Source organism: Ctenopharyngodon idella, chromosome 17 (assembly GCF_019924925.1).
Source record: "Ctenopharyngodon idella isolate HZGC_01 chromosome 17, HZGC01, whole genome shotgun sequence".
Classification (NCBI taxonomy): domain Eukaryota; kingdom Metazoa; phylum Chordata; class Actinopteri; order Cypriniformes; family Xenocyprididae; genus Ctenopharyngodon; species Ctenopharyngodon idella.
In genome coordinates, this window is record NC_067236.1 from 159,088 (window position 1) to 184,898 (window position 25,811).

General features: G+C 44.5%; 1 protein-coding gene across 2 annotated transcripts in view; it reads right to left on the bottom strand.

Moving 5' to 3' along the window:
• The window catches only part of kif6 (kinesin family member 6), a 204,618-nt gene continuing 178,807 nt past the window's right edge, over positions 1-25,811 (bottom strand). Inside the window, exons 21-22 of one of the 2 annotated variants that reach the window (XM_051867843.1) lie at positions 16,902-17,017; positions 1-828 (exon numbers count right to left, since the gene is read on the bottom strand). In XM_051867843.1, the coding sequence (XP_051723803.1) occupies positions 782-828; positions 16,902-17,017 (163 nt within the window). In that variant the 3' untranslated portion in view covers positions 1-781. Of the gene's footprint in view, positions 829-16,901; positions 17,018-25,811 lie in introns of those variants that run through there. The other variant, XR_007925896.1, reaches the window with a different exon arrangement.

Below are 25,811 nucleotides of genomic sequence, written 5' to 3' on the forward strand. Positions count from 1 at the left end.
TCATGCAAACAAGTGCATCATAAAATAAAAAATGACCAAATCTTAGTCTTGAGATTTTTGAGCAGACAAATGTCAAATATGGTTGCCAGTAGCAATCAAAGATTACAATATGGAATATCTGTAAAAGAGAATAGCACACTTAGTAATATATATTCAAAATATACAGTCACTGTGAATGAATGAAACAAAAGAGGTATACAGTTCAACAGCAGAAAAACATTTGTCAACAGCGAAATTACCAGAAATATCAGACAGCTTTATATCGGAGCAATAATGTAAAACAATAATAATAATAATAATAATAATAAAAAAACAAACAAACTGTGATATTATTTTACAAAAGAACTTGAATATAAATAAGGTAATAAATCAGTGTCAGAAAAACAAACAAACAATTAAGGATATGATTTGATCACTCTATAAATAAAACTAATCTGGGTTTGGCAGGGTGACAGAGCTCTGATCAGGTTAACATTTTATGATAGCTTGTAAAAACACCAGACAAGTGCCTTCACTAGTAATTTACAGTACACTGTTGCTATGCAACCACATCACCCTTAATTCTAGCTCCTCATTTCCAGCAAGTTCTCCACTAAAAGGCAACATAATATATATACAATAGGCAGCCAGGTATTAAATGGAGATATAAAGTGATGCTGTTATATTTGTCAATGTACACAGCACCTTCTGAGCCACATGAGAGTTTTCACATGTTTAAGAGTCATTCAAATGTCTTTTAGGGGTTTATCTGGCCCAGAGGTATGCAAAAATGTGTGATTGTTCATTGCTTGCCTTCCTCCATGCATAACTGTTCTTGTTTAGCCACTCCTGAAACAAAAAGACACAAAGAGACATGATAATCAATCTACATGTATCAAACGTATCTACACGTATAGATAAGTAATCTACATATATCAAAGTGTACTGTATAGAAAAGGCAAACATCACAACTCTTAAAGTATGACAATATAGGAAAAAAATGTATCTGCTAACTATTAGCGTCTTCTTTTATTCCCTGAACAACTGATTAGTTCAGGAGAAACAGATTTATTTATCTGTCACGGTGGTTCAGACATGGATGAGGAAAAGAGAATCTGGTGCAGCTTAATGCTTTATTAACAGGAATAAAACAAAGGTAATCTAAATAGTGAAAAAGAACAGCTTTACATATGGTCAAAACCAAAACAAGTGAACAAACTGAGGGGATATATATATATATATATATATATATTTATTAGGGATGAAACAATTACCAGTTTCACGATAAACCAAGATAAAATGTCCTGACGGTTAGTATTATCATTAAAAAAATTTAATTATCATTAAAACGGTTTGATTATCACGATTTTAAAAACGTGCTAAATCCTGTCCAGCCAGCATCAGTCTGATGCAGGCATAGCATGCAACATGGCGGAAGGCAGTGACAGTGCTTGGGAGATTATTCAGAATTCTAAAAGGACCAAATCTGAGATGTGGTCATATTTTGCCTTTTACAAAAGTCCTGAGGGAAGCTTAATCATAGATGGTTACCCTGTCCGCGGAACATGCAAAACGAAAGTTACTGCAAAAGGGGGAAACACTTCAAATCATCTTCGTGACCACCACCCACTTGTATAGCAAACACAAAGTAAATTTACTTTTACCTCAATACAAAACTAAGATGGGGAAATAATTGGACACAAAATATTGTTTTAATTAGAAATATTTTATTATCTCACTTGTAATTAACACAAAGCTTCCACAAAGAAAAGTTTGTAGCTAGTGGTGTCACAGTTCCTTTGTCTCCCGGACTCCATTTCCCATGATCCTCTTGTCTCCACACCTGCACTCACTTCCCTCGTCATCTCCCCATCAGCACTCATCACCTGCACCCGGACTTCATCATCAGCACTCCCTTTATAATGGACTCACTCCCTTCACTCCCGGTCCGTTCTAAATGTTAACTAATGTAATGTTATACTACGTGTGTTTGGTTGTGTCTTCTCCCTTGTTATTAATAAATACCCGTTAATTGTGGATCTCTGTGAACGCCTCATCTCTACAACCCAGCAACTGTAACAGAAGAACGGACCTAACCGCTGGAGATCCACTGACAAAGATGGGCCTATTCGTCATCTCCCAGGCTCCAGCTTCTCCCATGCCTCCCACACCTATGTCGGCTGCAGACCGCCTTATTGGACTCCTGCAGGACGGACGTTCGCTGGAGAGGTATGTGGAGGAGTTTGTCGAGTTAGCCTTTTTGACGAATTGGTCAGACGCTTGTTTAAACACCCTTTTTCTGGACGGACTGGACGAGAGCACAATCCGTTTTGATGAACCTGACGATTATGTTTCCTTAAACGATACTATTAATCTGATTCTGTATTTAAATGGTTCTGAGTTCGTTGTCGAAGAGGTTCCGGATATTCCGTGCTTATCTCGTCCAGTTCCTCCAGAGACACGGGTGGCCTGGCCAGTTCGTCAGTCTCCATCTTCCTCCACATACCCCTCCAGTGAGCTTTTCCCCTGCGTCCTACCTGATCCACAACCCTCTGTTGGGTCCGGGCGTTCCAAGAGGAGGAAGGCCGAGCAGCCCAAACCTCCAATACAGCCTGCCGCCTTGCAACCTAAGTCTTCTGAGTTTTCTACCTCCGTGCAACCAAAGTCTCCTGTGTTTTCTGCTTCTGAGCAACCTAAGTCTCCTGAGTTTTCTGCCTCCGAGCAGCCAAAAATACCAGCCATTGATGAGGACTGGTTAATAGACTTTTGGACCGAAGCTGCTTTAAGTGCCCTCGCTGAAGCCGCTCCAGACGCCGCCGAGCCAGCCGCTCCAGCCGCCGTCGAGCCAGCGTCTCCAGCCTCCGCCGAGCCAGCGTCTCCAGCCTCCGCCGAGCCTGTATCCCCAGTCTCCGCCGAGCCGGCTCCAACTGCTGCCGCCGCCCACGAGCCCACTCCAGCCCACACATCAACTCCATTCATTGGACTCCTTAAGTTTCTCCTCAGCCCCCTTAATGATTTTTTTTGGGGGGGGCTAATACCCGTGGGTGGGGAGAATGTGGGCTGGGTTTCCAAGCCTCCTGACCCGCCATGGCCATCCAAGGCTCCTGACCCGCCATGGCCTGCCAAGGCTCCTGACCCGCCATGGCCTGCCAAGGCTCCTGACCCGCCATGGCTCATGGATCCGCCCACCCCCCCCCTCCCGGTTGTTCCTTCTACGGCGCGAGGTCGTGCCTACCGGGAGGGGGAGGTACTGTCACAGTTCCCTTGTCTCCCGGACTCCATTTCCCATGATCCTCTTGTCTCCACACCTGCACTCACTTCCCTCGTCATCTCCCCATCAGCACTCATCACCTGCACCTGGACTTCATCATCAGCACTCCCTTTATAATGGACTCACTCCCTTCACTCCCGGTCCGTTCTAAATGTTAACTAATGTAATGTTATACTACATGTGTTTGGTTGTGTCTTCTCCTTTATTATTAATAAATACCCGTTAATTGTGGATCTCTGTGAACGCCTCATCTCTACAACCCAGCAACTGTAACAAGTGGCTCTGAACCAAGATTAATGAACTTAGTTCAAATAAGACTATTAGAGGCCCACTGAAGTGCCTTGGAACACGCAGCATTATTCAATGTGTTGACTTAATTTCCACTGAAACAGGAATACAAGGCGGGACATATCGAACAGCTCCCCATATTGAACAGCATTTTGTTTAAATCATAGCTCAGCCACAGCTGTTGAGCTCAAAAAAGCTTTAGTTTTCTTCTAAACTCTAACCATTTATTCTCCTAATCTCATCCATATTGCTTCAAAATATAGCATTCTGTGCAGAATTCAAATGTGTCCGATACATTATGTGGTCTGTGCTGACTTGCGCATATCATCCACTTTGGGCTACTGTGTCTCTGGACTGGAGCAAGCTGTGTGCGCACTGTGGCAGTTTGCATGATACTAACATGAAACCAGATTTCATTCATCTCAATGGAAAGCATAGTTACACTGTCTTAATCATTCCCTATCCCCTATATAGTGCACTATGTGCCATTCATAATTTAGAAAATAGTAAATGTGTGAACAAGTGACCGATTTTATGCGCTGTGTTCACTGATCTACATGAATGACGTCATTTATATAGATCAGTGGCTGTTATAATGCGGTGCTATTGATGACGGTCATATATGTTGTTTAATGTTTATGCCTAAAAAAGTGAATAGAGCTACTAATTTTATTTGTTGATTGTCAAATATAAAACTTGTTGAAATGTTTTCAGTGTGTGTATCAGTTCTTTTCCAATATTATCATCTCATTTTAACAAAACCGTGATAATATTGATAATTGTGATCATTTTAATTGTGATATGAAATTTTCATACAGTTTCATCTCTAATATATAACTGAACATAAAAAAGAGGTGCACAATGTAATCAGTTACCATGACAACAAACTAGTGAACAGAACACAGGGAACTCATACCATGATGGTAAGTTGAACAAACTTAGGGTTAAAGGATTATTTTAGAGTTGACAAAACCAAACCAATCCAGTCAGGCTTTGTTGGTATGAAAGTGTACCATCAACTTTCTCTGTCAACTTAGGCTTTGACCCTTGTTCATGCACATGAAAGTGTGACATCAATAGCGAACAGCCAATCACATGCTTTGAAACATGCAAAACTGGGATTCACTTCTCGTGAGAGAGTCAGTGCTATTTAACTCTCTCTTCTACTGAAGATTAAGAGATTGAAGAATATGAAGTATATAAATGAATTTACACAGCAAAAAGTAAATGTCTTGCTATGTCAGTGCAATTGAAAGTTGTGAAGTTAGTTTATATAGTTAGATAATTTACAGTATATAGTATACAGAGACTCAAACATGTAAGCTAACGTAGTCATTTTAAAGGTTTATCTATTGATTCTAAATCATGTTTATACACATATGTACATATTATTGGTATATATTATCCCCCTTCAATATGTAAAGCGCTTTGAGTACCAAGAAAAGGAATTATTATTATTATTATTGTTATGTACATATTATTGGTATGTATTTATATATACAAAATGCTTAATAAGCATTATAGTAACTCTTTAACTAAAATTGCTCATATGTAATGGATTATGGGTATAAAAATTATATAAATAATATATAAATCAAATAAAATATATAAATATATAAATATAAAATATATTTGATATATTTATAAATATATAAATATATTTCATTGCAGCAACTCAAAATGGTACTCAGTAGTTTGTATGGCCCCCATGTGCTTGTATGAGACAATGGATGATGTCCTGGGGTATTTCCTCCCAGATCTGGACCAGGGTATCACTGAGCTCCTGGACAGTCTGAGGTGCAACCTGGCATTGTCGGATAGACTGAAACATAATGTCCCAGAGGTGTTCTATTGGATTTAGGTCAGGCGAGTGTGGGGGCCGTTCAATTGTATCAATTCCTTCAACCTCCAGGAACTGCCTGCATACTCTCGCCACATGAGGCTGGGCATTGTCGTGCTCCAGGAGGAACCCAGGACCCACTGCACCAGCGTAGGGTCTGACAATGGGTCCAAGGATTTCATCCCCATACCTAATGGCAGTCAGGGTGCCATTGTTTAGCCTGTAGAGGTCTGTGCGCCCCTCCATGGATATGCCTCCCCAGACCATCACTGACCCACCACCAAACCGGTCATGCTGAATGATGTTACAGGCAGCAATACTTTCTCCATGGCTTCTCCAGACCCTTTCACGTCTGTCACATGCTCAGGGTGAACCTGCTCTCATCTGTGAAAAGCACAGGGCACCATTGGCGGACCTGCCAATTCTGGTGTTCAATGGCAAATGTCAATCGAGCTCCACGGTGCCGGGCACTGAGCACAGGGCCCACTAGGGGACGTCGGGCCCTCAGACCACCCTCATGAAGTTTGTTTCTGATTGTTTGGTCAGAGACATTCACACCAGTGGCCTGCTGGAGGTCATTTTGTAGGGCTCTGGCAGTGCTCATCCTGTTCCTCCTTGCACAGAGGAGCAGATACCGGTCCTGCTGATGGGTTAAAGACCTTCTACGGCCCTGTCCAGCTCTCTTGGAGTAACTGCCTGGAATCTCCTCCATGCTCTTGAGACTGTGCTGGGAGACACAGCAAACCTTCTGGCAATGGCACGCATTGATGTGTTATCCTGGAGGAGTTTGACTGCCTGTGCAACCTCTGTAGGGTCCAGGTATTGCCTCATGCTACCAGTAGTGACACTGACCCTAGCCAAATGCAAAACTAGTGAAAAACAGTCAGAAAAGATGAGTAGGGAAAAAAATGTCAGTGGCCTCCACCTGTAAAACCATTCCTGTTTTGGGGGTCATCTCATTGTTGCCCATGTAGTGCACCTATTGTTAATTTCATTAACACCAAAGCAGCTAAAACTGATTAACAACCCCCTCTGCTACTTAACTGACCAGATCAATATCCCAGGGGTTTAACTGACTTGATGCTATTCTTTGATTAAAAAGTGTTCCTTTAATTTTTTTGAGCAGTGTATATTAACAATGTAGAAACTACAATATATAAACTATGAATAAACTATAAACTAATAGTTTGTTAATAGTTTGTAAGTACTTTATTATTGTCTACTTATTATAAAGTGTTACCTCATCATCCAACAACAGTGGCAAGGAACCCAAACTCCTATCTATGACAGGAATGGAGAAATCAATTGTGAATTGGATCAATTGTGAATTGGATCATTCAGAATATTTCATCCCGTTCCTTCTGCTTGAAAATCAGGGTATATATCATGCTGGCTGTAGGAGCCATATTATTGTTTATTCGAATTTATTTATAATAATATTTTTATTTAAGTATTGCCTCGTATTGTTTTGTGTGTTTGTGTGTACGAGTCCTCTATAGGAGGTGGGGACTAGGTGGCGCCATTGGCATATATTGGCATTATGTCTGAGTGCCAGGTGGAAGCGCTGTGAGCGGATATTATCTTTGACCGCGCTCACAGGAGTTGGCGTGCACACAAGAAAGAGCAGAGGCCATGAAGTATGTTTGTTTATTTACTGATTTGTTTTAAGTTTTAAAAGTAAAATAAAGAAGAAATGCACTTTCGACAACTTTGTGGATTTTATTCAAGAGGAAGCACGAGTCAAACACTGGTCAATGGCGTTTCCCATGTGGTAAACAAATAGGAGTTTTTGCTGCTACACTGGCATTTGGAGGGGAGTTGAAGATGGCCATAGGGTCTGTGCAGAAGACTTGTCTGGTTCTTGTGGTCTTCACTGAAGATCTGTCGAGGCATACCGACTAATATTAGCGTAGATACCCTTCCTCTTATGATGTAAATACATTGGATGAAATACATTGGATACAACAAATACAACAAATACATTGGATGTTATGGGAAGTTTTCCCGGTTCCGGTTGAGCCAATTTATGCAGCCTAACAATTCTTTAACGGATATGAATTATAGAAATGTGTGATATGTCAGGGTAAAGAGATCTTAAAGGTCTTTAATCTAGATTTAAACTGACAGAGTGTGTCTGCTTCCCAGCAACGCTAGGAAGGCTGTTCCAGAGTTTGGGCACTTCATATGAAAAGGACTGCAGTCGATTTTGATATTTTAGGTATTATCAACTGGCCAGTCAGTGAGTACAATAACAATGATTTAGGACAGATATAATCTAATTAATTAGACTATGCAAGTGTCGTTCTGTGGCAAGAGTGCATACACTAATAGAAAACAATGTGAAATTTGTGAGATCATTATCTCCAGTTCACATGGTGGTTAGCTCTTATGATTAGGGTGGGTATCCAGTTTAAAAGTATCACTGTGTTAACTGTGTATGTACATTCTAGCAACCATTTAGAGCACCCTAGCAGTCATATAGTAACAAGCCATATTTCAACACCACAGCATTGTACAGACTTTGGCTCTCTTGCAATCACACACATCTTCAGAAAATGAATGTTTAGTTCCCTTTCAAGGGAACTCGCGCTGCGTCGATCGCTTTGGGAAAGCCTCTGCGTGATTGCATCATGAAGCACATGTGAAATCAGTCCAATGGCGTGACAGAACATCATAGGCGGGTGACGTCATGACCAGGAAACTATAAAGCACACCTGAACCAAACAAAGTTAACTTCTGTGTCTTCAGTAAGTGCTCTCTGTGAAACGTCTGTCTTATTTACTGTTGTTTGTCTCTCACGTTATTCAAGCACTATATTTAAGACAAGTGAAAGTATGGCGAGTAAGCAGCAATTCAGACAGTGTGCTACTCCCTGCCCTCGTTACATCATGGGTGGGGATACACACGAGCTCTGTGTTGTTTGCTCCCGCCGGGCGCTTTTCGAGGAAAGCGGTTCGGTTCGCATTCCCCGTGGCTCAGGTCCCACTGCTGCCGAGGCACAGCGAAGGCTCGCGTCGTGGGGTTCGCAAATGGATCTTGCAGAGGGGTTAGAGATGGGCCCCGCCCTTTCTCTGCCTTTACCTGCAGGATCCAGCACTTTATTTCTGGAGGTAGAAGCACGCTCTGCGGTTTCTTCTGCCCCTGGTGAAGCGCCGGTGCTGCAGCGATCTAGTTCTGAGGAATTAGACATTGTCAGCATCGATGCTTGTGATGTTGAGGACTCGCCACTTCACACACAAGCATATGAGGAGCTTGTGGGTGTTGTGACTAGAGCTGTTGCCAGATTGAACATAAGCTGGCCAGCTGAAAAGCAGGAAGCCAGTCAGTCCAGTCTGTTAGACGAGCGCTTCTTTCCATCCCGGTCACAACCTCCACGCCAGGGCTTGCCTTTCTTTCCCGACCTCCACACAGAGGTGTCGAGGTCGTGGAATAGACCCGCCTCCTACCGGGTCTTCAGTCCTCAAATTTCTAATTATAGTAACATCGTAGGACTAAAAAGGCATGGTTATGGGGAGATGCATCGGGTGGAAGAGACACTTGTGAGCTATCTCTCCCCTGAGTCTGCATCTTCCCTAAAAGCCCCGAAGTTACCCACAAAGCCCCTCAGAACATCATCTGCTTTAGTGGGTAAAGCGTACTCGGCAGCAGGTCAGGCAGCGGCGTGCTTGCACACAATGTCTATCCTCCAAGCATACCAAGCTGACCTGCTTAAAGACTTTGATGAGGGTGGGGAAGTTAGTCATGAGGCTTTCACTGAGCTACGAAAGGCTACCGATCTGTCTCTCCGTGCTACCAAGGAGACCGTCAAGTCTATTGGACGGTCTATGGCAGCCCTGGTAGCTACGGAGAGGCACTTATGGCTCAACCTCGCAGACATGAAAGAACGTGACAGATCTTTCCTTTTGGATGCCCCGCTCACGCCGCCTGGCCTCTTCGGCGACTCAGTCAACACAGTTGTTGAGAGGTTTCATGAAGCCAAGAAACAGGCGGCGGCGGCATTCCAAAAGTTTTTTCCCCGCCGCTCTCAGGTCCCAGGGGCTGCTGGGCGGGAGCAGCCCCAGCCGAGTACGAGCTCCTCGCACAGGGCGCAACAGAAAGTGAGCGTTGCTTCCCGTGCTCCCCCACAGAGAGACTGGGGGGCGGGGCAGTGCTCACAACCGAAGCCTTCCAAAGGTAAGACGGATCTGAGGACCGTCATTATCCAGCGGAAGGCTTCAGGAAAGAAGTCCTAACGCCAGTGGTGTCGGGCTTCTGAGGGCAGTCCCCTCCGGGGCGAGTCGGTTCCCACATCATTATACGGTGTCTGTCTCCCCCCGGTGCCCTCAGAGGGCCGTTCTGCCAACCCTGACACCTCATGTGCTTCAGGACGCAGCGGTTCTCAGCGAATGCATATGTCAGTGTCCACCCGGCAACATAGTGGCACTGGGATGTTCGCTCCCTCCAAGGAAGGGTCAAAAGTGGCTAGTTCAGTTGCTCCCTGCCGGTTCGCCATTTCAGGGCACCGGGCTGGTCACACATCAAACACCAGAGGTCAGTCTCGATAGACTGATTCCCTTAGTAGACTTTCTGGCAGTGTGGAAACTTCTGTCAAATGTATCTCAATGGGTCCTGCACACAATAGAATTTGGGTACAGAATTCAGTTCGGGTTGCGACCGCCCAGGTTCAACTGGGTTTTTTTCACCGAGGTGAGCCCCGAGAAGGCTCTGGTTATGGAACAAGAAGTACAGACTCTCTTGCGAAAAGAAGCTATAGAACGGGTTCCTTCTCCCAGGAGGGAGTCAGGGTTTTACAGCTGGTACTTCATAGTTCTGAAGAAAGATGGAGGGTTGCATCCTATTCTAGATCTGCGCCTATTAAATCGCTCTGTCAAGAAGCTCAAGTTCAGAATGCTCACTCTGAAACAGATTGTGTCACAAATCAGGTCCGGGGATCAGGTCCGTACCAATATTGGGTTCTTCCCTTCGGCCTAGCTTTATCACCCCGCACCTTCACAAAATGCGTGGATGCAGCTCTGGCTCCTTTGCGACTCCAGGGCATCCGCGTGTTGAATTACATAGACGACTGGCTGATCCTGGCACAGTCAGAGGAGTTGGTGGTTCAGCATCAAGATGCTGTTCTCGCCCACATGAAGCATCTGGGGTTACGGCTAAACGCAAAGAAAAGTGTGCTATCTCCAGCTCAGAGAACCTCTTTTCTGGGCGTAGTTTGGGATTCGGTCTTGATGCAAACACGTCTATCTCCGGCTCACATAGAGGCAATTCTCACAGCCGTAAACAAGCTGAAGCTAGGCCAGTCACTCACTGTGAAACAGTTTCAGAGACTGTTAGGTCTGATGGCAGCTGCGTCCAACGTGATACCTTTTGGCCTGCTGTACATGAGACCTTTGCAGTAGTGTCTCAAGACCAAGGGGTTTTCCCCGAGGGGAAATCCATTTCGCATGATCAAGATCACGCTTGTGCTTGTGTCATGTGGAAAAAACCTTGGTTTCTTTCCCAAGGGCCGGTGCTGGGAGCTTCTTGTCATTGCATAACGCTTACGACGGATGCGTCCCTCACCGGCTGGGGGGCGATCATGAGTGGTGCTCGGCTCAATGTCTGTGGAGGGGCCATTATCTTTCCTGGCACATAAACCAGTTGGAGATGATGGCTGTGTTCCTGGCACTCAAACACTTCCTTCTAGATCTCAGGGGCCATCATGTGTTGTTCCGCATGGACAATACAGCGGTGGTCTCATATATAAATCATCAGGGGTGTAGCGTCTGGATAGATCCGGCATAGTCAATCAACTTTGGAGATTTCAGAATGCTTTTAGCCTGCTGAACTGTGTTTGTAAATCTCACATCGGCCCCGGCCGGTCTGACAAAGACAAGCATTTTGGCACTTTCATGGACCCTCTGAGGTTAAACAGAGAACCCCATTTCCTAGCTCTTGAGACATCAAAGGGCCCCTCATGTGGACTAAGTGCCAGATCACATTCCAACACACACCACACACACACAGACACACAAACATGCATTGAAGACTGTATGTGTAAGATATATAATTATATATAAATGTAACCGCCGTTGTATTGTCAAATTGCATATAGTTATTCCCACTGTATAAGCTTAGCTAGGATTGTAGTGATACTAGTGCCATTTCCAACGGTTACATTTGACTGTAAACTATAACTTCTTTTATATGCTTCTCTTATGACAAGTTTAGTCTCATTGTAAAGCTTTCGTTATACTCTAATTGAAAATGTATGTCACATGACTGTAAAATGCATTCTTCTATTTTTAATGGTACTTTGAAGAAAATGTACTCAGATCTGACACTTCATAAACCATGCAAATTAGGTCATAAATGGAGACAAAGAAAGAGTTTGCCCGCCAAAATCGCACCCTCATCATTGGCTGATGTACCCCAGGAGGCGTTCTGGTCTGTTGTCCTTAAAACACAATGACACGCGTCTCTCATTTGTCTCTCGATTGTCTCTCGCCATTTAACACCCGTCTCTCCCGGACGTCTCGGCGTCTGCGCTTCCATCATGCGCCCCCTCTCTTCGGGACGACCATCTTTTGGCAACAAGTTTCTTTGTCAAACCCTCTTCATCCGGTGCCCGAAGTCTTCACTCTTCATCGTCTAGGAGACGGACTCTTTTTCTTTATTTTCCGATTATCTTACTCTTAAGTTAAACCCTTGTTTGAAAATCCCGCCGAAGAACACCTTCTCGGAAAAGGACCAATCGCTTCAGCCGCACGCACCGAAACTCCTGCAGAAACACGAAACGACCACAGCACCTGAACCTATGCAAGTATAGAACCATTCTCTCCAAAGCGTTTTAAGCTCGATGTGTAAGCTGAGTTTCCTTGCTGGCTCTCAAAGGTTTTAACTGTTCGTAAGTTGCCATTCCTTTGATCACCTCTGTTTTCTTGACTTTACTTTCGCTTTCTATATATGTGTATAGTTTGTGTATGTTTAGTAGTATAGTCTCTGTATCCGTAGTTTCATATATTAAATACATTATATTCATGCTCGATTGTTTTTTTTTGCTCATGCAACAAACCCAGGTCACTTTAACGTTTCGATCCAGTATCCTTGCTTTACGCATTGATGCTAGAATAGGAAGTCTTTCTCGTGGCCAGAGAAAAACCTTCCTTTTATAATCGGCTATGAAGAGCTAACGGTTTGCTGGACAAACTAGTTTCTCTGAATTATTATCAAACCAGAACTAATCATATATGTGATTGATTATAATTCGTTGTAATTAATTCACAATATATATGTATAATTCCCTCTCGGGTCGGTATATGTATTATAATTAATCATAAAGCTTTATGATTTATTATATTCATATATTTCACCCATAAATTAATTAAATACCTGTACAGATTCGCTACAGGGGGGTCTGCGTTCGCACCCCTTATGCAAGTTGGCACACCAGATCCTCCTGTGGGCCCAGGGGAAGTTACTGTCAGTCAGGGCAGTATACATTCCGGGGCATCTGAATCAGGAAGCAGACATCCTGTCGAGGTAGGGGCTGAGGCCCGGGGAGTGGAGACTTCACCCCGAGGTGGTGGAGCTCCTTTGGGAGCGCTTCGAGGAAAGCGGAAGTGGATCTGTTTGCATCTCGAGAGATGACTCACTGTCCACTGTATTTTTCCCTCACGTATCCAGCCCCCCTGGGGTTGGATGCGATGGTGCAGACGTGGCCAAGGCTGCGTCTGTACGCCTTTCCCCCGATTGCTCTGCTTCCGGGAGTTTTGGAGAGAGTGTGTCGGAACGGGGTCCAGTTGCTGCTAATAGCCCCGTTCTGGTCGGGCCGAGTTTGGTTTTCGGGCCTGATGTCTCTCCTCGACAGCTCTCCCTTCGAGATTCCGGTCAGGAGGGACCTACTCTCACAGGCGGGGGGGCTCGCTCCTTCACCCCTGCCTGGAGTTGTGGAAACTGTGGGCGTGGCCTCTGAGGGGGCACAGCTTATAGATTCGGGTCTCCCTACCGAGACCATACTCCAGTCCAGGAAGCTTTATTCCCTGAAGTGGAACGTCTTCTCTTCTTGGTGTAGAGAGCGTACATTAGACCCTGTTAACTGCCCAGTTGGTACAGTTCTGGAGTTTCTTCAAGACAAGTTCTCTTCAGGTTTATCCCCTTCTACACTGAAGGTCTATGTGGCGGCCATTGCGGCTTACCACATTCCTTTGGAGGGTGCTTCTTTGGGAAGACACCCATGGGTTACTCGCTTCCTTCATGGTACTTTAAGGCTGAGACCTGCAGCACATCAGAGAGTTCTGACTTGGGATTTGGCCATAGTGTTGGAGGGCCTGTCCACGGCTCCGTTTGAGCCCATCGAAGAGGTTCATGAGAAGTTCCTCACTCTTAAGACTTTGTTCCTCCTCACTATCTCGTCTCTTAAGAGAATTGGAGACCTCCAAGCCCTTTCGTTCTCTCCCTATTGCCTGGACTTCGCGCCGGGCATGGTTAAAGCCTTCCTCTTCCCTCGGGAGGGCTACGTTCCCAAGGTCCCCACTAATGTGGCAGGCCCCATTATGCTGCAGGCCTTCTGTCCTGCTCCTATCCAAGATCCAGACCAGGAGAAACTTAATCTGCTCTGTCCTGTCAGGGCTTTGGATGCTTACGTCCACAGAGCTGCCCTGTGGTGTAAGACTGATCAGTTATTTGTCTGTTTTGGGTCCCCACGTAAGGGGCACCCTGCATCCAAACAAACGCTAAGCAAGTGGATAGTTGAGGCTATCTCGCTGGCTTATGAGTCGGCCAGCCAACGTCACCTCTCAAGGTCCGAGCCCACTCTACTCGGAGTATGGCTGCCTCTCTGGCATTACTCTCTGGAGTGTCCTTCCAGGAAGTCTGTGATGCGGCGGGGTGGTCCTTGCCTCACACCTTCGTTAGGTTTTACAACCTAGATTTGGCCTCGACCCCGGGGTTTCACACAGACAGGCACTTGGTTTTATGGCGGCGTGGGTATTCCGTTCCCAAAGCGCTTGACGCAGCGCGAGTTCCCTTGAAAGTGAACGTCTCAGGTTACGTATGTAACCATGGTTCCCTGAGAGGGAACGAGACACTGCATCACGTTGCCATACTCCCAGCATGCCTGTGACTGACTTACTTCGACTCTTCAGAAGCTAACTCTGTTTGGTTAAGGTGTGCTTTATAGTTTCCTGATCATGACTTCACCCGCCTAAGACGGACTGATTTCACATGTGCTTCACGACGCAATCATGCAGAGGCGTTCCCAAAGCGCTTGACGCAGATTCTCGTTTCCTCTCAGACATTGGCAAGGAATTTGCCTAACTCTTGTCCTTGGTTCTAGTTCTCTGATTAACCTCTGGCACTGTTTGTGCCAGCTGGACTGTCAACGTGTGTTTGATCTCCTCTCATCTATGACCTTGGTCCTGATCTGCCATGTCGATTGTCTCCTGATAATGACTTTTTTCGACTATCTGACTCCTCTCTTCATATCTGGATTTGGTCATTGAATGGACTGTTTCTCTAGCTGGACCCTCACCTGTCTGACTGCTCTTCGCATCTGACCTTCCTCGAGTAGGCCCAGAGCCACGTGGCTCGCCCCTGTTTTTTGCCTTGATTTTAAATAATGTCTCAGTTGAGCATCTGTCTGCTTTTGGGACCTTCCAAAAAATCTGACATCACACACTGGTCAGACATGGACCCAGAGGACGGATCACCTCTGCAATCTGCAATGAATCTTCAAGGAGCCAAGCTCAGCCACCATGAAGATGAACTCTCCAACATCCGGACTCACCATGGGCGCTCTGGCAGCGCGAGCCAACCACCTTTCGGGCCAACTCCAATGGATTCAGCTCTCTGATAAAAACCTGCAATGCCAGTGCCCTCTGCTGCGGCCCATGAATAAGGAAGTGCATAAGATTGATAAATGCAAGTGACTGAGTTGGATGTTATTTTAGCAGATACATGTTATCTTATGGAAATATAAACTGTTGTTTCTCTGAACTAATATGGTGAAGAACCTTCATGAGTCAGGGCGGCAATGTCTTCCACTGGCTGTGCTGGGATGCCTTGCAGTGGGAAGAAAAGAAGCTGAAGCATCTGTTTTTGTTGTCCACAGAAACCTGATCCAATTCAAGTGAAACTTTTCCTCAAATGTCTCAAAATAAGCTCATTCCACCATACACTGGCAACAATTCTCATTCAGAAAACATACATGCCATTCATAACACACTGACCTAAAAAACACTAACAGGGAGCATTACATAAATGATAAACTTTGATCTTTAAAATATGAATGATTTTTCACATAAATCAGTATTTCATTATAGGATAAGAATAAGATCTTTTAATTTTACTGACTGTATTATTGCTGCACAAAGAATGAATGAGAAATGCAGAAATTTTTTTTTTGGCTATAACTTTTTTGCTATATACTAATTTACTTGCAAAAAATAAAAAGTTGAAATAAAAAACTAATTCTTGAAGCAATAAAAAACAAACAGAAAAACATCAAAAACATGTGAATTGGAGAATGTAAGTTTACCCGTAGGTGTGAGTGTGAATATGAATGTGTGTGTCATCCCCGTGATGGATCCCCGTCCAGCTTTCCTGCCTATGACCTGAGACACTGGGAAAGACTCCAGCCTCCCCATGACCCTACATAGGACAAGTGGATGGATGTATGCATGTACAGTACTGTTAAGGTTTTAGTCCTCCCTCTCTCTGCCACTCTTCTTTCCCCACCAATATGTCTTCCTTGATCCATGTTTCCAAATAAAATTTGAAGATTTACTAAAAGATGACTGAATAAATGTACTACTGTAAGAGAGACTAAAAATAGGACACCTGGGTTTGGCTTTCAGCTGAAATTGTACTTAGTTGTGTTTGGTATAATTATTATTTAATTTCATTGTAAATATTCTGCTAAGATTTTATATTTCAATATAATTCCTGCAGAAATGCACAGAGTTTGCCATCATTCTGTTTTCAATGTGGTTTTATCCGTTTTGAAAACAGTGTGTTAGCATTTGAAAAATGTGCTGCAAATATAAAGTGTTTTGCAGATGGCGAAGTATGAATGACAAAAGTGTTCATGGACTTGGTCATTTAATGCATTTTGGTGAAAGCAATGAAAAATGATACACAGTTTGGTCGACAAAGACTTCTGTTTTGCTGAATGTGTGAAGAGTTTTGAAAATGTGGCTTCAGTATTGAACAATGCTTGTTAGCAACTGAAAAAACTTACTACATCCACTTTCTTTCTCCTTAATATTTAAAATGTTTCCTTAGGTCAGTGTGTATGTGTGTGTTTGAGTTTTAGACCAGTGGATTGAGGACAAAGGGAGTAAAGTGACTTTATTATACCTCTTTATTGGCCTGAGGGTGAAGACTTGGTTTTAGTAATAACATCATATATAGGTTAAGGGTAGGTTTAGGGTAAGGGTTCGGGTTAGGCACTTAGTTGTGTTGGATAAGGTTAGGGTAAGGAGCAACAGACTGCATTGTGTCAATGAATGTCCTCACAAAGATAGATGTATGTGTGTGTGTGAATAATACCTGTGTTGTTGAGCAGGTTGTGTCTGGCTCTGATGAAAGCCTGTATATCGGCATCAGTCCGTTTATCTCCAGTTAAAGGAATAGAGGTAAATGAGAGGTCAGCTGAGGGCAAGGCTCTGTAAAACAATAAGCAAACCAAGACATGAGTTATCATAGTGGCTCCATTATTTATCAGCAGTGGTGTAAAGTGTATAAGTAAATGTATTTAGTTACTGTATTTAAGGCGATACACTACAGGTAAAAACTGTTTTTGAGATTTTGGGCTTTTTGGCTTTTCATAAAGTGTTTTTTTTCTCAGATTAGTGGAAAGAAAACATTCAAAACTGTACCTTTTATAGCACTTTATCTATTTGCGTCTGCTGATTTCAGTATGTATCTTTAAAGGCCATTTTCTCAAAATTTGAATTTTCTCCGCGGATGGCTCGACGAGCGGTTCCTTTCCAGCCATAACCCGACAGCCCCCGCGAGCCTTCCATTTCTTCCTGATCTACATGTTGAGATCGAGAAGGCATGGAAGAACCCATACTCGGCTTGTATTCACCAGCATCAGCGGGCTAATTTCGCTGATGTTGAGGGATTGAGCCAGCATGGGTATGTGTCGATGCCCCCTGTTGATGAGATGTTTGCGAACTATCTCGTCACAGGGCGGGCCCTGACACTGAAAGCTCCGGTCCTGCCTTCCAAGCCCCTTAAGATGACTTCTCGTTTGAATGGCAGGGCATACGCAGCAGCGGGTCAGGCTGGTGCTGCTTTACACACTATGGCAGTGTTACAAGCTTACCAGGCTGACCTGCTGAAGGATCTGGATCAGGGGCAAGGTCTGTCCCCTGAGGCGGTAAAAGAGCTGCACCGCACCACAGATCTAGCTCTCCGGGCCACTAAACAGACTGCTGCCTCGGTTGGAAGATCGATGGCAGCAATGGTGGCCACGGAGAGACATCTGTGGCTGAACATGGCTGACATCGGGGAGAAAGAAAAGAGCTTTCTCCTCGATGCACCAGTTTCGCCCTCTGAACTTTTTGGTACCTCCGTCGAGGCAGTGGTGGGAAAGTTCAGAGAGGCGAAAGCGCGCTCGGCAGCGTTTAAAACCTGCATACCCCTCAGATCTGATCCTGGGCCCAGACAGACAGGAGGTCCTGGTCCGTCCCGATTCGAGGATTGGAGACAGGCCCAGAAGTCCAGTGCGGCCTCTCGGGCACCTCCTCCTCCTTGGAGCAGGTCCCAGAGAAGGCGGGACTCCAGGTAGAAGAAGCAGGATCTGAGGGAGGTGATCAATCACAGATGCCAGCAGCATCAGTGATTGTTTTCTTCTCCGTGAGGGTAGCTACATCTACCCTCTCCTCTCTTCTTCCACCTCCTGAGTAATGGTTGATTTTACCCAGGCGCTTCTTACATTCAGGCTGAGGGCCGGGCCCATGATGAACATTTTTCTGATGGCTCGCCTTCTGGCTTGATAGTGAAGGGGCTCTTTCAGGCTTGAAAGAACCAGATTCCATCCTTCTATGATGGTAAGTCTTCGTTCTTCGAGCTGCAGGGAGTAAGTTGGTTTATGTATTTTTATATTAAAATAGAGTGGGTACGGAAAGTATTCAGACCCCCTTAAATTTTTCACTCTTTGTTATATTGCAGCCATTTGCTAAAATCATTTATGTTCATTTTTTTCCTCATTAATGTACACACAGCACCCCATATTGACAGAAAAGCACAGAATTGTTGACATTTTTGCAGATTTATTAAAAAAGAAAAACTGAAATATCACATGGTCCTAAGTATTCAGACCCTTTGCTCCGTATTTAGTAGAAGCACCCTTTTGATCTAATACAGCCATGAGTCTTTTTGGGAAAGATGCAACAAGTTTTTCACACCTGGATTTGGGGATCCTCTGCCATTCCTCCTTGCAGATCCTCTCCAGTTCTGTCAGGTTGAATGGTAAATGTTGGTGGAGAGCCATTTTTAGGTCTCTCCAGAGATGCTCAATTGGGTTTAAGTCAGGGCTCTGGCTGGACCATTCAAGAATAGTCACGGAGTTGTTGTGAAGCCACTCCTTCGTTATTTTAGCTGTGTGCTTAGGGTCATTGTCTTGTTGGAAGGTAAGCCTTCGGCCCAGTCTGAGGTCCTGAGCACTCTGGAGAAGGTTTTCGTCCAGGATATCCCTGTACTTGGCCGCATTCATCTTTCCCTCAATTGTAACCAGTCGTCCTGTCCCTGCAGCTGAAAAACACCCTTGTCTCTTGGTCTCATCAGACCAGAGAATCTTATTTCTCACCATCTTGGAGTCCTTCAGGTGTTTTTTAGCAAACTCCATGCAGGCTTTCATGTGTCTTGCACTGAGGAGAGGCTTCCGTCTGGCCACTCTGCCATAAAGCCCCGACTGGTGGAGGGCTGCAGTGATGGTTGACTTTCTACAACTTTCTCCCATCTCCCGACTGCATCTCTGGAGCTCAGCCACAGTGATCTTTGGGTTCTTCTTTACCTCTCTCACCAAGGCTCTTCTCCGCCGATAGCTCAGTTTGGCCGGACGGCCAGCTCTAGGAAGGGTTCTGGTTGTCCCAAACGTCTTCCATTTAAGGATTATGGAGGCCACTGTGCTCTTAGGAACCTTAAGTGCAGCAGAAATTTTTTTGTAACCTTGGCCAGATCTGTGCCTTGCCACAATTCTGTCTCTGAGCTCTTCAGGCAGTTCCTTTGACCTCATGATTCTCATTTGCTCTGACATGCACTGTGAGCTGTAAGGTCTTATATAGACAGGTGTGTGGCTTTCCTAATCAAGTCCAATCAGTATAATCAAACACAGCTGGACTCAAATGAAGGTGTAGAACCATCTCAAGGATGATCAGAAGAGGGGGTCACGTGGGACCGTTGAACAAGATGGAGGTCTGATAACTAGCTCCCGCATTGCCTCAGTTATTTATTCATTTTTAAGTTTGTTTACGCCCTAATTTCAATAACGGTACTTTAGTTAGTGTGATTTGGTTGTAGTGGATTACATATTAGTTTGAACCTGCTTGGTTATGACATCAAAGACACGGGCTGCTAAGCAAAGCGCCAGTTGCGCTGCAATGGCGAGCAGCGGAGCAGCCAAGACAAACGAAAAGGACTCTCAATCTGTACCCGAAACAGCACCACCAGGTTTTGCAGAGTTACAGGCTGCTTTAAAAACTGCAATGGAGGAAATGGCCTGGTTTAGTGCAAATCTGTCAACTTTGCAGGCCGATTTGACGGGTGTCAAGACTACGCAGTTTCAGATGAAAGCTGATGCCGCCGCCACCGCGCAATGGCTTGACGAGGCCGAGACCCGAATAGGTGTGCTTGAGGATGAGAATGAGCGACTAAAACAAATGGTGGAAAAAAGTACTAAAGAGTGTGCAGAGCTTGGGGTTTTCCTTGTCCGACCTGGTCAACAGAGAGAGGCGCCTTAACCTGCGGCTGATTGGTCTTAAGGAAAAGTCAGAGAGTGGTAAATTACGGGAATGCGTGAGGTTGATTTTTTCTGAGGCCTTGGGAGTGGATATATCCGAGACAGAGTTGCAGCAGGTTCATCGATCTTTGGGCCTAGTGCCGGAGGAAAACAGGCCTTCTCGCCCCATTATTATGCGTTTTCATAGTTTCCTCGAAAGAGAGAGGGTTATGGCTGCGGTGAGAGCGAAAGTGCGAGAGAGCGGCGGCATTATGTGGAGGGGCTCCAAGATCTCCCTTTTTCCCGATATGACGAGGGATGTCGCGGAAAGAAGACGGCAATTTACAGCTGTGAGAAAGCGGCTGCACGAGTTGGATATTCGTTTCACATTGGCATACCCTGCAGTAATACGTTTCACATGGAAAGGCGAACGAGTGAGCTTTGATGATCATCGTAAAGCGTTGGAGCTACTGTCTGAAAAAGACTGAGGTACCGGAGTTTTAGGTTAGACGAGTTTTTGTTATGTGCTGCAGAACTAAAGTATATTAAACAATAAGTTCTTGGACAAGTCCATGCTGTATGCTGTAGAACTGGAAGATGTTGAACAACTGTCCGTGCATTTTAAAGTGTGTTGGACACGTTTATTCACTGTGCTACAGAACTGAAACAGGTTGGACAGTTACAGTTGGACTTGCACTATAAATAGTGTATGATATTGCGTCTGTTCTCTGCAGTACAATTGGTTGGGTGTTAACATTTCATTCATACGAACGTCACGGGGCGGGGTCTACAGGTGATTCTATCGTTTGCGCCTCGCGGGTCATGTATGGGTGGGGCCTTCTACTGGTTACAGGATTTGATGTGGGTGGGTTTGAGAATATGGGGTTCTTGACTGTTAATGTAATGTTCATTGTTTTGTATGTATGTATTTTTTTTTTTTTTTTTTTTCTCAGACAACATGTGGTATGATAGGAAAGCATCTGTGGAATGGCTAATTGTTTAAAAATTGTATCCTGGAATATAAATGGTTCCCATAATCCAGTTAAAAGAAGAAAATGGTTAAGTTACCTAAAATCTAATGATGTTGACATTGCTTTAGTTCAAGAAACACACATGATGGGTACAGAGGCTGAAAAACTTAAACGGGATTGGGTGGGACAAGTTTTTCATAATTCATTTCACATGACACTTTAACAGTAGCAGAAGGGGTAGCAGTTTCAAAGTCTTCGGTGGGTTGTAACAGATCATTCAGTACCGGTAGGTCTCGACCCAGAATCATGTCAGCTGGTAAGTTATCAATTATGGCAACATTTAACAAGTACAATTGATCATGCACTTCAACAATCACTTCAGCTCAGGGATACTGCTTTACGTCCCCATGTACACACTGAACAGCGGTGGTATTCACATAATTGACATTTGATACAAAACATGGCTTCAACAGCCAAAAGAGTGCTACCAGCGTCCAAAAGAGCTTGCAAAGAATGTCCATTCACTGTTACATTGCACACAATTTGACTTCCCTCTACAAAGTCTCTCACATTGCCTTCCTCTCTGGGAACATAACAAAATCCAGTCAGTTTTGCTTTTTGCCCAGGGCACACCGATGCTTTGTGTCCTGGCTGTTGGCAATAAAAGCAAATTAATCCCTTGCCCACAGTTGATTTTTGGCCTTGTGCATTGTCTGTACGATCAGCATGTCGTCTCTCAACCCCAGCCCCAGAGCTATCAGAAACAGAACGTACAGTACCTCTAGGTGGTTGTTGAGTGCGTGGGCCTCCACGGTGAGCGTTCATGTACTGTTGAGCCAGCTTCGCTGCTGCCAGCCCCGTCGTCGGCTCATGCTCCCGTACCCAGGTGCGAGTATCATACGGAAGCACGCGAAGAAGCTGCTCCAGGATAATAGCCTCACCAATCTCCTCTTTAGAGTGCTCCTCAGGCCGTACCCATGGTCGATACAGATTCCTTAAGCGATGGTAGGTTTCTGTTGGTGATTCTCCCGTTGGAACAGAGGACGCTCGGAAGCGCTGGCGGTAGGTTTCTGGTGAGATGTTAAATTTCTCCAGCAGTGCTTCCTTTAGATCAGCATACACCTCCGCCTGCTCCTCATCCATACGCCTCCAGTGCCTGCCCTGTCAGCAGCGGAACGAGTCGAAAGCTCCACTCCTGCTCAGGCCATCCCCAGGTCCTGGCCAGCCGCTCGAACCACCGAAGATAGTTTTCAATGTCTTCCCCCTGCTGGAAGGCTGGCATTTTCGGTTCAGAACGCAGCATTGGCTGGCTTGATGCAGGAACATTTGTGGAGTCTAGGACATGTGCTGGACCACCTCGTGTGGAGACTCTCTGTGCTGCTGGTGTTGGTAGGTCCATCCATAGACTATCCATGTCTAACGAGGTCTCTGCAGGCCGCACCGACTGTAAGATGGACTCTCGTAGTCCACGGAGCTCTCGCAGGTATCTCTCTTCCCTCTGCTCTTGTGCGTCAAGGAATTTGTGCATCAGGGACACCATTCCTTCACCAGATGTTGCACTGGACGTGATGGGCTTGGACTGCGGTGAACTGGCCTTTGCTGAGGCTTCAGGAAGCTTTGCAGCTGCCTCCTCTGTAGATTCCATCGAATCCCAGGTCCCCTCCTCCTTAGCCACCGTCTTCACCTGGGACCGCAAACCCGTCCTGGGTTTTCTACCTTTTGGCACTGTCTTGCGGGTTGCCATCCCACCGCTGCCACCAAATGTGATGAAGCGAGAACCACCACTCGCTTGGGGACGAAGTGAATGTCTGTAAAAGATGTTAAAATTGATGGCTCAGCCCGCAATAGCACTTTTGTGCAAGTGTGTTTATTTACAGTGCCAAAAATATACACAGTCCAACGGTGAAATATATATACAGGTGCACAACAACGATGGGGAAAAAAAAGAAAAAAAAACCAAAGTACCAAAAAAAAAAAACCAACCAACAGCAAAATAAAGAGGAAATAATCCAATCAAAAATATGTACAGGTAAGTATTCACAACATACAGGTGATTGGAGGTTCGTTCGAGGCACCGCAGTTGCACTCTCACTTTGACTTGGTAAACAAGCAATTTGTTTGAGTCTGGCCTGCTCTTATATAAGCCAGACTACACCCCGCCCCTACCACGGGACTCCTCAAACCAGGTATGTATAGCAGGTATAAAATCATTTCTTAACCCATTTTCACTCAATCCTATACATTTAATTAACATAAAACACAAACTCCACACATAATCCACAAATAAGAACATTCACTACAAGAATAATACATTTAACACTTCAATTTTATCACACATAAAACATGGGTACCCCTATTAACATTACACAATGGTTTGGCCGGCTTCCGGTGCACTGTGCCGGTGCGGCGCGGTCAGTGACGTCATAACCAATCGCCGCTCGATTGCTCTGTTTTGCCGACGCAGCGTCTCACACTGGAACGCCGACCATCGCATGCCCAATTAAACACACTAAAACAAGGACAGGACAAGACAATACATCCATCAACGTGCAGTGTGAGTGTGTGAAATGTCCAGGGTTATGAATACTGACGGAGGGGCAAAGAAATAATGTTCAACATGTCCGTGTGCCATCGGGACTGAGTGTGCACCTGCGCCGCTGACAGCAGCAACAGTGGGAGGGGAAATGAGCCTGGATCATTACAAAGGTTAGTATTACTGTGTGAGTGCATGTGTATGTGTGCCAATATTGCCCAGCGGTGACAATTAGGTCAGCTTTGTCACAGTAAGAGAAATGAAGTAGCAATCCTGGTGCATAAGAGGGTAAACTTTGTCATGATTAAGCAAAAGAAGGATGACGAGGGTAGGTTGATCTGGCTGGAGGCCATCATTAATGGGCAAAAATGAGATTTTTGCAATATTTATGCTCCTAACAAGGAGGACAGTGATTTTTTTCACATGGTTAATAAGACGATTGGAGGGCAGGTGGGAAGTAGATTAATCATGGCAGGAGATTTTAATCAGATACAAGATGGTTTTTTAGACAGAACTACCTACCATAAAGCTGTACCCAGGGACAGGTTGGCTATACAGCTCATGATGAAAGATTTAGGGTTGATTGATATATGGAGGTTTGTCAAGTCAAGTCAAGTCACCTTTATTTATATAGCGCTTTTTACAATGTAGATTGTGTCAAAGCAGCTTTACATTGATAACTGGTACATTGTTTGGCTGCACAGCAGCTCTTAAAGAATAGTGTCAATGCAGGCAGATCAAAGCACTGTTGAATATCAAATGTCAAGTCAAGTGTCCCCAACTAAGCAAGCCAAAGGCGACAGCGGCAAGGAACCCAAACTCCATCAGGTGACATCAGGTGGCAGACAAGTGGCAAATTGTTGTTTGTAAATCCCAGAGAGAGAGAATATACCTTTTTTTCACATAATCATAAATCATACTCAAGGATAGATTATTTTCTTGTTTCTGCCGATATAGTCGAGTCAGTGGTTGACTGTAAGATAGGGGTGATTGCTTTGTCTGATCATGCTCCAGTAGAACTAACATTTGGCACTAACTCTAGGCCACCAAGACAAAATAGATGGAGATTTAACAAATCTTTGCTACAGGATCAGAGTTTTGGTGCGTCACTTGGTGTTCATTTGAAAGAATTTTTTGAGTTTAATGTCGGCTCCACTGAAAGGGTGGGGACAGTGTGGGAAGCATCCAAAGCTTTTGTTAGGGGTAAGGTAATACAACATGCTAGTTTGATAAAGAGAGTGAATAAAGAAAAAGTTAAAGCAATTGAATCTAAAATAAAAAGTCTAGATAGGGAATTGTCACTCAAGTATTCAGAGGGAGGTTTAAAACGAATATGTGAGCTGAAATATCAGCTTAACGATATTTATAATAAGAAGGCAGAATATGCAATGTTTAGAATGCGTACAGCTTTTTATGAGAGTGGAGAAAAGACTGGTAAACTGTTAGCAAGACAATTAAAACAAAAGGATGCTAGTTTTACAATCTCAGCAATTAAAAATGAAAAAGAAGTAGTAGTAACCAATAATTCGGACATTAATAATGTTTTTGAAAAAATTTATAAACAACTATAGGAAGCAGAATCAACTCCAGACTATGGTAGATATAAGGACTTTTTTTCCCAAAGTCATGCTTCCCACTCTGTCTTCAGATCAGCTTGAGATGCTGGATGCACCTATAGAAGAATCCGAAGTAAGGGCTGCAATAATGTCAATGAAGACGGCTAAGTCACCAGGTTTGGACGGCTTTCCTGTCGAATACTATAGGAAGTACACTGACATTGTTGCACCAATATTGAAAGAAGTATATAGAGAGGCATTGGCTTTGGAACAGCTGCCTCCAACATTTAATGACGCGCTAATCACTCTAATTCTTAAAAAGGACAAGGATCCTTATGATCCTGGGAGTTTTCGGCCAGTTAGTTTAGAAAATGTTGATTGTAAAATTTTGTCTAAAGTATTAGCGTTGAGGTTGGAAGGTGTTTTATCTCATATTGTTCACAGTGACCAGGT